This window comes from Drosophila sulfurigaster, chromosome 2R (genome assembly GCF_023558435.1).
Source record: "Drosophila sulfurigaster albostrigata strain 15112-1811.04 chromosome 2R, ASM2355843v2, whole genome shotgun sequence".
Classification (NCBI taxonomy): Eukaryota; Metazoa; Arthropoda; class Insecta; order Diptera; family Drosophilidae; genus Drosophila; species Drosophila sulfurigaster.
This window is the reverse complement of record NC_084882.1, coordinates 14,625,528-14,638,750: the sequence shown is the minus strand read 5'-3', so window position 1 is coordinate 14,638,750 and position 13,223 is coordinate 14,625,528. Positions and strand designations below refer to the sequence as shown.

Below are 13,223 nucleotides of genomic sequence, written 5' to 3'. Positions count from 1 at the left end.
GCCCCTTGACTTAAACATGGACACGGTCTGACAAACAGATTGGTGTGGGGAGGTGAGAACATGAAGTTGTCCAAAGGGACATTGAAAAATCTAAAACAAATGCCGCCCAATTGTAATTAGAGACAATGGAAGCGAACCCTTGGCCGGTTTTTCCGTCCTCTCCGTCTTCGACCCTTTTGCTTCTTGCTTTATCAAAATTAATTCAAAAACCAAAAAAACAAGAAGAATGAATAGAGATTGCGAGTGCGAGAGACAGAGAACACAAATAATTAAAATTAATTATGTGGAATATATTCAATAAGTTGGAAATTATGCAAACGAGCGCAAAGTAAACGCCTCGAGATAACGCTAAGTGCAATTGCTTTAGCCCCCTTCGTCAGAAAATAAATACTTGTGGACCGAAAATAGCCGCCTCTACTTAGCATTTGATGGACACAAAACTGTGGATGAACAGATGGGCAGATGGACCGATGGATGGATGTATTGATGGATGGATGGATGAACGGTTGACTGGTTAGTTGGACAAGTGGACAATGCTCGAAATATTTTCGAATTTTCGCCGCAACAACAAAGAAAGCTAGAAGCAAAAAACACAAAACAGAAAAAGAATAATAGAATTACGAAAATGGGAACAGACACAGTTGCTCGTGTCGAGTTCGGGGCAAAATCTCGACACAATTTCCGGCATTTCGTATATAAACTGAAAGTACGCCCCGGACAGCGTTCAGTTCGCTCGGTTCGTTGGCCCACGTCGCGCTTTTTCTCCCTCAAAAGTAGCGCAAATTACTTAAAATAAACTCAAACAAAACTATTTGGAATAGACGCTGACAAAGTTCTTGCTCATCTTTTCGCACAATTCGCTTCGATTCGTCTTTCGCTGTTTGCAGATTATCTCAGTGCGCGTGAAAAAAAGAGAAAAGAAAACATGAAAATTCCAATCAGTATGACAATGCTTTCTCTAGCATTCTGTGTCTGCTTGATGTCTGTCATAATGTTGACTCACCATGTTGCCGCATCTGGAGATGGATCATGCAAGGAACTAAGTAAGCAAAAGCAACCAGCAACCGAATGCAATCATCCAATTAAAATCGAAAAATGATTGAAATATCCGCAATTATTTCAATCAAATGGGTCACAAAGTGCTTTGATCAAATAAATGTGGCAAAATGAAATAATATGCTAAAGACAGGTTTATGTTTTTAGGTTTTTGTGAATGCATTCATTCAGAAATATACATTGATTTTGCAGTTTGCAGCAGCAAACATTTGGCCAAAAGCTCTTCACTCGTCCATTTAGCTAACCACTGCCAAAAAATATTTCCGCCAGTCGTATTTCGCAATTTTTCTATAGAATTATTTGCATATAAACATAGCTAGAGATTTTCATTTTACTTTTTTTTTTGGTATCATGTCAAAATTGTACGCGTAAAGCACTCATTCAAATTTTAATTGCAACAAATGAGGGCACTCGACGGAGTGCACAACAAATAACAATAATGCCGGTCCGGATTTATGGGCACTTCTAGGAATCGATTAATCAATTAATTGCTCAATTATACAGCAAACGTTTCGCTTGGTCCATTTTGCAGACAACGTCAACTGCTATGTGGGCCGTAACGAGGGCAACTATTGCAACAGGAAGGACCAGACGAAGGCTCTCACCCGTTGGTATTACGATAAGGGCTCCTGTCGTCCCTTCTCCTATCGTGGCTGCAATGGCAATCGGAATCGCTTCTGCACGCAGGAAAGCTGTGAAACACGCTGTGGAAAGAAATAAATAGACACACAGAGAGAGAAACGCACACTCACATCGATTCACAACAAGTTTCACATCTCTACATCTGAGTTTCACATCCACTTAGTTGATAAGTTTGTATGTACACAAGTCTAGTCTAAGTACTGAAAGCAAATAGAAAGAGGAAGCCGCCGCAAGTGTTTCTCACCTTTGATCGAATCAATAGTCGCTAAATGCCGACCAAAATAGACAGTCGAGTGCTGTAAGCTGGCAACAACAACGACAACAGCAACGACAATCGAATATGCAGCACAGCACTTGGCTTGGTCCGAAAAATGTGCAAACTGTCAGTGTGCTGACGCCTCGTGTATCAAATAACGCGATGACATGCCCCATGACAGTGTCGCCAATGGCCAGTTGACTTTGATTTTGATGCCCATGTCGATGTCGTTGTCGATGCCGATGTGTGGATGTGTAGATACGAATGCTGACTCTTAGGCTCTTGCCTAGAGTGTGAGCTTTTAGTGCTGACGCACTGCGAGACAATGCTGGATGGCAGCAAAAGCAACAACAACAACAACAGAAGAAACAATAACGAGAACAAGAGAGCAAAAGCAGCATCAGCCAGACGGGACGTGTCGCTGCAAATGTCAGGGACACATCAAAGGCCTGTCTATCGTATCTGCTTGCCTGCTAGCCATTTCAGGCGGTGATCATTTTACGGCTAATTAAAATAGTTAAAGCGAAAGTAATTGAAATTATATTCACCTCCTGCCTCCGTCTCAAAGAGTAAATACCCTATCGAGACTTAAGTGCGTCGGTCGGCATTTTGTTTGATTGCTCGCTCAACGCAAACAAACTGCCAATCAAAGGCATAACGTGGCATCGCCCATGACACGCCGTTGACGGCAGCGCATTAATCTGTTTAAATGACAGCAAACACACACATACAGACACACCCCGAAGAGTGCGAGCATCGAAAAGTGGCCACATAAAAAGCCACCCCACACATATGTGGGTGCAAACAACGAGAAAGAGAGTGTGTACGTGGACGTGGCCTTTAATTGCACCTGCTACGCACAGAAAAGATTCGCACGGCGAAATTGATTGGCAGTGGAAAGTTTTGACAGTCTTTGGCAATTTGCGCAAAATTAGTTTGTTCTAATTGGAAATTCTAAACGCACAATTCGCATACGTTTTGCGCTGTGTTTGGAAAGTGGGTAAAGGACACACGTGGCGTATGCGTGATAATTGAAAATGCAGCTCCATAGAACACATCCGCATACATATAATACAAATTATTATCTGACTGGCTGACAGGGCTCATAATCGCTTTACCATAATCGACGCCTGGTCATAAATAATTCGCCGCGTCAGCAGGCGGAACAAAGAAGGCGCGACCGAAAGAAGGAAACACAACAAAAAATCTGTGGCATAAAAATTGAAAGCAGCAAATCTTGGCGAGCGAGCAACAAATGCGTGTAATTTGATTATTTATCACAATTTTTACATTTAACGACTCAATTGAGTTTTATGTGCCCATCGCGAAAAACACAACAAAGCGAAGGCAGCAAGAGAGAGAAAGACAGAGATAGAGAGAGAGTGAGGCGCAGATAAGCACAGTTTGTGGGCATCATTTGCAAAGAAAGTTCACCAAGTATACGGCCTAAATGTATCTCCTACTCCCGTCGAGTTGAATATTTGTGTGCGTGCTTTTACTTCGATATGCCAAAGGTCAGTCAGTTGTAGAAAGGAAGGGAAAGGAAGGGAAAGGGAGGGAAGCATTTGTCAAAAAAGCTCTTAGTGTCGACCTGCGGCGAACGTCATATACTGCACTCCATAAAAATGACGCCGTACTCTTGGTCAATCAAAAAAGTTTTCATGTTGATGAGCCACATCATGACGAGGGCGATTGTGAGTATGAGCGGAGCTGAGGCTCAGCTATATGGGCTGTCCAGATTTCCGACTTTGGACCAAAAACAGCAATATTTCTGTGGGCACTCATCCAGTATCCTGCCAGGCCTTTGACAAAGCGCACAAAAGTGTGCTATGCAAAACGATTTGCTCAAATGAAAAATGAAAATGTATTTGTGGCTAGATTCCGTTGCCCTGGAATTTTAGTCTAAAGGGTATGCAAGTGTAAGGAATATAAGCTGCAAGACTAGTAGAATGTATTAACAGGGTATCTCTTAGTGATGCGAGTCTTTTGAATTTCACTTGAACGAAAATGTGCCGCAGGTCGTGTTAAAGCCATGCACCCCATTTTACTCCAAAGGATTGCATGAAACGACAAAATTGCTTTTGTTGCCACACACGTGCAAGGATTCACTGAAAGGCAGAGTGTGTGTGTGTGCCCGTGTGAGTGTGCGTGTATGTGAGTGTGGTGTGCATTCCCTTTAGCCCAACGCCCATATGTGTTCATATAAATTTTGTGTTTATTCGGGTGCATTTCCACTGCGGCGCACACTCAGCCGCAGCCACAGCCACCGCCACAGCCACCGCTACAGCCGCAGTCACAGTCGCTCACGTTGAGTGGCCAGGCGACCTTGCACACACACACATGCACGCAACGCAGCCTGCATTGGTCCAAACATGCAACTTGGCAGCAGGGCTTGGTTGTTGTGTGTGTGTCTGTGCCCCACTGGCTTTGGGCTTCATTTATGTGGATCAAATAATGTTAGTTTCTCTCTTGCCCAAGCCGGTTAACCGTACAGCATTTGAGTGCACCATCGTACCTCCCTCCCTCCCTTGCAACAATTTAGCTGAAACTATTTTTCCGTTTAAATAATTTTAAGATGCTTCGTTTTGTGGATGAGCCTTAGTTATGTCACTGGGATTTCTCTTTGATTTTTACTGTTTTTTTTTTTTGTATGTCGAATTGAATTAAAATTCCTGCGACAAGTTTTCATAAAGAGCGAGAGTGGGAGAGTTGAGGGTCAAAAGTTGTCACGAAATTTATTGCCATCGTCCTAGCGCTGGGCGATTTAAAAAAGTTTGTCTTACCAAATGTTTGCCACAGAGCTCTGTGGAGCTCAGCTCAGTTCAGGCAAAGCCAAAGCCAAACACGGTCATGGCCAAGACGTCACCCCTTTGGCCAATTTCATTTCTTCTTTGTATTTTCACACAAATTGGTTTCTCTTTCTGCTTGATTTCATGCACAAACTGAAGTACTGTTATTCCAGGTGCCACATCCCATACACACACACACACACACATACATTGAGTTGAGAGCCACTCACACATGGTAAGCACTGCGGCTCTGAAAACCACTTGACTTGTTATCTGCACTTAGCTGATCAGCCGAGCAGCCAACTTACGCTTGTTGCCACTCAAGCTCACACATCCCACACACACTATAGTGTATATATATATTTGCTAGCTGATATTGCGATTTTTCGATATTTCCACCTAGATGGTCCATCGGTGCGTATACGTAACAACATAGACAACAGCATGACAGCATGTAAAGAAAAAAAGGTGCAACACACTTTACTTTCGGAGGCAGCAACATTGCAATGCATGGCAGAGACATTGTCTCTCTCTCTCTTTCTCTATCTCTTTCTTTCTTTCTGGTTGTACGCATCTCTTTGCAGAGCTTACATTGAGAGTCACTTGCAAGGCTGTGTTGTAATGGAAGTGCCACAACTCGAGGCAAGTCTTGAGTTGAGTCGAGAGTACAGTCGAGTGGATTTATACGTTTATGTATGTTGATGCTGTTAGTTTGTTGTCGCTTGTTGCATACAAATAAATTAAAATACATATTTATGGAGCACACACATACACAGAGACTTCGAGTCGGATATTAAATTAAATATAAACCTACATCGAATAACATCAACATGCTATTTCTATTTAAATTTCGAATCGGGCGAACATTGCTGCACGTACGAGATAAAAAAATATATACACACAAACAGTCACACACACATTCGCATAAAAGGTGTACGTGTGCAGCTGCCAAGGGAGATGCTGTTGTGGGCGTGGCAGGCAAACATGCTGCAGTCAGTGCTGGACGCAGACGAAGACGGAAGCGGGCGTGTTTATATATGTATGAATGAGTGAATGAAGGGCTGATGATGCGTATGGGTGTGTGTGTGTGTGTGTGTCGCATGTCTATACGTGTGAGTTAGTGTCAAGTCAGGGACATTTAGTAATTCCACAGGCATATCAAGGACAACGTACTCATAAATACCAAAGACAAATGCCGCACAGCAACAGCAGCAGCAACAACTGCAATCTTGTCTCTGTCACACGCCTTCGCAAGCATCTGTCTCTCGCTCGCTCTTCGTCTGTCTGTCTGTCTGTCATTCTGTGTTTGTATGTATGGAATTTTTAACTTCATTATCGAGGCTGATGCTACCATTTGCCGCTACGCATCGCTGCTCATCTATGTCCTCGCCTTTGCCGCCTGATCTCGTCCTTGTTGTGCGCCCGCCCATTGTCTCTCGCTCTCTATCTCTCTGGGCGCATTTCTGCTGAACATCTCTTTGGCAGCGCCACCATCCGCCACCAACAAGCGAGAGGCAATGGCATGCATACCTAATGCCTAGCGATGTGCACGCTGGAGACGACAGCTTCTCATCGAGCCGCCCACTTGAGCCACTGAGCCATCGAGCCATCATTGTCTCCAGCTCGTGTCAGTCACTCAGTCAGTCCGTCAGTCAGTCAATCAGGATATCAAGAGAATCGACTGAATCAGTCAGTGGGAATTTAGCTCATTTTGGCACCAGTTTAAAGTTCATTTAATTTGCCATTTGGCCGATTACAAGCTTTAAAAGAATTGCTTGTTCCATTGTGTTGTGCTTAGCCATAAATTCAGTTTGCCGCCTGTCCGCCAATGTTGTGTTATTTATTCGACTTAAGCACGTTGCGCCGCGTGGCATTTGGTACTCGGTCTTGGCTCTTGGTCACAACCTTTAAATGACATGCCACGCCTCGCTCTCTCTCTCTCACTTGTACAAACTGTTCAAGCTGTCAGCATTCATGCGTTCAAAAAGGCGACCGGCTCAGGCGTCACCAAAAACTGAAACAGCACGCGATTTATAGCGCACCTAAACGAAAGTTTTGCATTATTGTGAAGCCGACGAAGAAGAACCCCAAAAAATGTTGTAGAGCCAAGTATTTCGAGCACGTTCGCTACGCCAACTGAAAATTTATAGAGCCTATTTATTTAGTATGCGTATGTCAATGCCAAGCGACTGAGATGCTGAGACTGAGACTGGGAACTGATGCGCCAATAACAACAATACCAATCTAATAACGGCAAATGCTTCGCGGATGTGTGATCTTTTTGTGGATGGCTGCGCTGTTAAAAGTGAAATTTAATTAATTATATACCGCTGCTGCTGTTGCTGCTGTTGCTGTTGCCGTTGCTGCTATTGCCTCTGGATGCTGTGCGCCGCAGCGTATGCAATGATTTATTGCTGCCAGCCTAGCATAGCAGATGAAAGTATGAGCGGGGAAGGGGGAAAGTAAGGGAAGCGGAGCAGGAATTGCGGTGGCTAGCAGTGAATCTCTCGCTATTTGGTCTGTTTTCCCAGCTACGCTTCCGCTGGCTTTCTTTGTGCAATTTTGATGGGCAGCCTCAAAAGCGCAACATGAGAATTTATTTCACGCGCATTTGTCTTGCCCATGACACTCACTCGCCCTCACATGCACTCACACTCGCACTCACACTGGCACTCACTGCGCTAGCTCATTCATATGGCACATTATTAATAGTTCTGGCGGTGCTGGCAATATCCTGTCAAATTAATTTCAATTTAATTAAATTTTTCTCTGCTTCATTTCGTTTCGTTTTTGTTGTTTTTTTTTTTTTTTAGCTAAGCAAAATAAATGAAAATTTCTGTCAAATAAATGTTAAAAAATTGACTCATTGTGGCGCGTTCGATGGAGAAACGAAAGGCACAAAAATTGCTGGCAAATGTTACACACACACTCGAGACTTTTGCGTTGTTGTGCGTATAGCGAAAGGCAAGCGATAGCGAAGCAAGTAAAAAGGAATCACAGCTGCAGAAATATTTGCAAGCATTTGTTTCTCACCCCGAACACGATGCTGTGTGTGTGTTTTTCTGTATACAGCGAATGTTGAAAATTCTCACGCTTGGCACTAAAGTCATTTTTCGCAGCAATGCTGCTGCGTCGCTCGCTTCAAGCCATTTGCCATTGAAATAGTTGAACCCCGTGCTTGCTCTTGTCGTTGTTGTAGTTGTAGTTGAAGCCCTGAAATGGTGCTTCGAAAATGCGCTCATTTATCAATATGTCAGTTGTTGTATAACTATTAATGCCAGCATATCCATACCTTCCCCTCCCCTCCGCAGCGCTCCACGCTCCCAGCTCGCTTGGCACGCACGTGTCGGCAGTGCAAAGTTTGAGGCCAAACTTAGAAAACGTCAAATGCGTTTTAACTAATTTCAAGCAATTCATTTTCATTTTCGCATGCATCTTGCTGCTGCCAAGTGTCGTGTTTCGAAATTAATGCGAAATGCATTAGCATTAGCTCTTATAAATGAACGTTGGCAGTGTTTAATGATGGCAAATACTCACAGCAGCATATCCGCATACGTTGTATCGTGCATGTGTGCATAAATGAATAAGTTGCCTGCATCCGGAGTCAACAGTGCGTATGAGTGATGTCTCATCTGCCACATTGCCACACTACTCTATCTGCCTCTCTCTCTCTCTCTCTCTCTCTCTCTGTCGTTTTCTTTGTCTTTTCATTCTCTTGCGAGAGTAAGTGCTATGATTTATTAAGTAAACATTCCATAATCGATGAAAAATCAGTGTCAACTTTAACCACAGCAAATAAATCTGGCCACCTTTAAGCGCATTGCGTGGTTAATAGACTGCACGGCAAACGCAAATGAAATATTCTTTCTCATATATGTATGTATGCATGCACATGTGTTTAATGTGGTCGTAACGGGGTCGTCGAGTTGCCGTCAGATCTGACACTGTCTGGCATTTCATTGGTTCGCAACAAATGGTGCGTCAAGTGTTGAGTTCTTAGAAATGCGTCACGATTTCATACCTTGCATAAAATAAATCAAAATAATAAAATCAATAAAATATATAAAGTAAATATATATATATATTATATATATATTATATATATATATATATATATATTATATATATTGATATATACAAAATAAAATAAATTAAACAAGTGAAATAAATCAACAAAATAAAATAAATAAAAAGAAAATGGAACAAATAAAACAAAATTAAATTAATAAATAATAAAAAAAAAAAAAAATAAATAACGAAAGTAAATCAATAAAGTAAATAAACTAACTAAAATTTATAGAAATAAAAAAAATAAAATAAATAAATAACTACCAAAGAAACGAAACTTTGATTAATTTAAAATTCTACAGCAATTAATTTAAGCAATCCTCGTCATTTATCTAGCGTATGTCTTCGTCTATCATTGTTAGCCAAAGCTCTTCTGCTTGTTTAAAGTTCACTTATAGCTCGCATACATTGCGCTGCACAAAATGCGAGAGTCTTTTGTATATTTTTTCATTTACTTGTCAAGCTCATCTGTGGCACGGCCTCAGCGCCGACTGCGCTGCGCTCACTGTTGTGCGGTAACATGGGCGACGGGGCGTGTTTGTCATTCGTATGACAACCAAAAAAAAAAAAAGAATATGAAAAAATATAAGAAAAAAAATGAGAAATACAAATTATGGCAAATGGGCGCAAATTTTAATGAAATTCAACAACAAAAACCCGACAGAGATAAAGCGAGTAAGAGGAATGGAATTATCTGTGAATGTGTGTGTGCGAAAGGAGGGAGATGGGGAAAGGACAACATACACGGCGAGAGATGTCAACAACGAAATATTAAAAAGGCACTGACAGCCAGGACAACAAGAAAGGGAGAGAGAGAGAGTACACAGCAATAGCAATGATCACAAAATCGTTTTTGGAAATGAATTTCAAGCGGATTCTATGAAATATTCAGCGTTTTATGCGCTGACTCTTTAACGAATGGGAATCGAGAAAGGAAGGGCACAAAAGGAAATCAATTGCATTATAAATGTAAACAACAGCAGCTCAATTACAAATAATGGCCAAGCGTATCGCATTGCAGAAAGGTGGAAAGCCGCATTACTTCATGTTGTTGTTTGTTATTGCCATTTCCGGTTTGCTACATCCGCTTTTCACGCACTTTGGTTGACAGCATACAATCACATATCACACACAGACACACACTCACACACATAAATTGTTGTCCAACTGAATTCATTTATCGAGTCACATAAATTAGTTGATGCATTCTTGTACATGCGAGAACTTGTAAATAAATTATGCGCTTTTAAATTATACATTATATCCGCAAGTAGTTGATATATTGCCCTAACATTTAATGCATTTTTAAATAGAGATATATACATTTACATTTAGCCATTGAACATTTAAATTCTAATTTAATTACCAGCTTATTAAAGTGCCAATGGCGGTGCACATAGATTTATTACATTTGGGCTTAAATTGAAATTAAAATGAGATAAAATTAAAATGAGGACAAAGTATTGGAATGCGTTTAGAACAATTTATATTGCAATATATTGCCTTCTATCTACAAATCAAATTAAATGAAAATCAGCTACACATTTATTTATTTAATGCAGTTTGAATTCAAATTCGAAGTGCCCGAAGACATAAATAGCAAATAAAATCTTTTGACTAAAACTAATTTCCCAACATTAATATTATTTTAGTGGACTCATCTACTACGCTATAAAAGCAAAAATATCTGAATATTTACTGCCGTTAATTAAAATTCATACCTCTTTAAAATTTATTATCTCTGCTAAGCACAACTTATAGATATCGTTATTATGTTATATTGGCCATTTTAATGTATTTTAAACTGCAGACTCGAATTTTGCGATGCATAACACTATAAACTTAGCTCATCAACTTTGCTTGAAAATCAATATTTGTAATTTAATTTGCTGCAAAGTTCTGCGCACTTTAATTTAAAATACTACACAAAACTTCGTCCTCGTTGAGGGACTAGTGTTTGCCACAGCAAACGGATGTATGTAAAATTGTATTAATGCTTATATCACATATGTAGTTTCACTGGGCTTAAATTTATGTAAACCATTAAAATTATTTAAAGTCACTAAATAAGGTATATTAATCAATCTAATGTGAAAGTCAACTACTCGAGCTTGAAATCAATATAATAATTTAAAGTGTCCAAAATAAATAATGCATATTTATCTTTCCATGTCTTAATTTAACTAAACCAAAAAAAAGCATAGGTTTAATTCATTCTTCTTAATCATAATATATTAAATCAGTACTAACATTTATTATATTACATTTTTTCATTTCGTTGGGAGATCTATCAAATGCTAAAAATCTTTAGTCAACTATTCGAGTATAAAAAAGTGCTGCCTACTTTTGAGCGCAGCTCAAATCAAGAAGCGTTTATGGCGTGTAAGCTGCCAGCAATTTGTGTCATATTGATTTCGTAAATAAATCCTAAGACCGCCGGTTTGAAAATTGCTGATGCGTTGCCACTGCTGTCAGTTTGTTATCGTTATTAAAATGGTGCACACTGGAAGTAACCGGAATTAAAAGCAAACATTTTGACAGTAACCAACTCAAAACAAAAAAAAAACAAACCTGAAAACAAGAATAGCAATTGGTTTATTCAGCATGCTCGACTGGCAGATACTGCATAAGCAATCACTTTTCAAACTAACTCATTACCCATAACAAAAGTCAAGTTGACAAGTTCAGGCTTTGCAAGAATTAAATAATTACTTATTAATGAGTTTCCTGTGTAAGAACAGCAAAAGTTTCGAAAGTCGAGAGTAATAAATTAGAATACATTATTACAATCGCTTTCGTCAGGGTATTAAAAATGAAATAAGTATGCGAGCAGAAAAAAAAAAGCAAACAAACACGCCGAACACTCAGCAAGTAAAAATATTTGCTGAAACGCATATTTACTTGCCAAAAAACAGAGCCAAACGAAATTGGATGGCAAACAGCGGCAATTACAACAACAACAGCAGCAAAAATAACATGTTACAATATGTGGGTGGTGGGAGGTGCGGGGAAATCAATTTGCATTGGCAACAGGCAAAGCGGACCTCTCAGTTCCGTATAATACAGAATGCAGCAAACAAATCAAAATTAACAAATACAAATTGCAGAGGGGTAAGGGGAAGGGGAAGGGCAAAGGGAGAGCGATAAAGCGATAAGTTCACCGCATGGGGGCTCTAAAACATGCAACACAACAGCGCGGAAAGCTCTCAAGCTTCGATTGCTTAAGCTAAGCAATGTTAAAGTTGAGCGCGCAAATGGAAATTGAAAACTTGGGAGGGAAACGCGCGTTGCAGCTTGTGTTTGGCTAACCCCAATTTGGTAGCTTGTTACGCGTTGCATAGCAAATTTCGTGGCATGCCATGCATTTTAAATAAATGCCGCAAGGGAACCAGCAAGGGACCAGACGCGTTGATAGCGCGCGACTGCGTTTTAATTGCCCAACTCTGAGGCTTAGCAAATCAATTATAAGTGAAGCGGATGCGGGCCAAGTGTCAACTGAGCAGCCAGAGGCAGGCAGTCAGAGTCACCTTGCCTTGACCGCAATACAAATAATTCACATTAAGTCCGTGCGACAGCAAATCACAGTGGTGCAGTGCATCAAAGGATCTGTGCGACAGGCAACAGGCAGCGGTGTGTGGTTCCTGTCGTTATTTATGATTACGGCCAGGTAAACTAACCAGTCAGTCAGTCACCCCCAAGCTAAAGCAGTCACTGCTGTCAGCCCCTGGTGCTGTTAGGCTGCGGTTAATTCGACTCTGCGGCAACATAGCTCAAATGTTGACCGGACACATGTTTGTGTAACTGCGTGGGTGTGTGTGCATGTGTGAGAGAGGAAGTGGGAAGGTGTCGGCCCTTTAGGGCCATCAAAGGACTTTGGATTTGGCATAACTAATGTGCGTATTAAAATCACATATTAATGCCCGAATAACCAGATACATATCTGTCGATTGCCAATAAAATAAAGAAACAAACCCGATCAGAAAACACAGAAAAAAATGCGAGTGAAAAGAAACTTTTGAGGCAGCCGATGAGCCACAAAAACTTTTAGCAACCTCATCGATGAGCTGATAAGTGGCAATTGAGGCGACACACACAGCTGTGTGTGCGTGTGTGTGTGTGATGCGGCATGTGAAGTGCCAAAGTTGAGAAAGTTATTTGCATGTAAATTTGTTGTTCGGATCGCAAATGTAATACGAGCACAAGTCCCAATGAAAGTGGCAAATAAAAGGAAAGCAAAGAAAAACTTTACACAGAAAACTCCAATGGCAAAATGGCCAGAGATAAGACCAAAGAGAGCGACGTCAAAGCAATGATAAAGCAATAAAAAACACGAGTGTGTTTGTTTGTGTGTGTGAGTGGGAAGTTTAGGTAAAAGAGAGGGGGAAGTATTTGCTGGTTAATGACTGAGACAA

The 13,223-nt window shown here is 40.7% G+C and overlaps 1 protein-coding gene across 1 annotated transcript; it reads left to right on the top strand.

Moving 5' to 3' along the window:
* The first annotated feature begins 720 nt into the window (after positions 1-720).
* On the top strand, positions 721-1,969 carry LOC133837972 (kunitz-type protease inhibitor 2). The gene is made up of 2 exons (XM_062268886.1): positions 721-1,043; positions 1,589-1,969. The coding sequence occupies exons 1-2, from the start codon at positions 926-928 to the stop codon at positions 1,774-1,776; spliced, it is 306 nt and encodes a 101-aa protein (XP_062124870.1). The 5' UTR covers positions 721-925; the 3' UTR covers positions 1,777-1,969.
* Positions 1,970-13,223: the final 11,254 nt, after the last annotated feature.

Coding starts and splice junctions, on each gene's coding strand:
- LOC133837972 (XM_062268886.1), top strand. CDS start 926: ATGAAAATTCCAATCAGTATGACAATGCTTTCTCTAGCATTCTGTGTC. Junction 1,044..1,588: donor TGGATCATGCAAGGAACTAA/GTAAGCAAAAGC, acceptor TCCATTTTGCAG/ACAACGTCAACTGCTATGTG.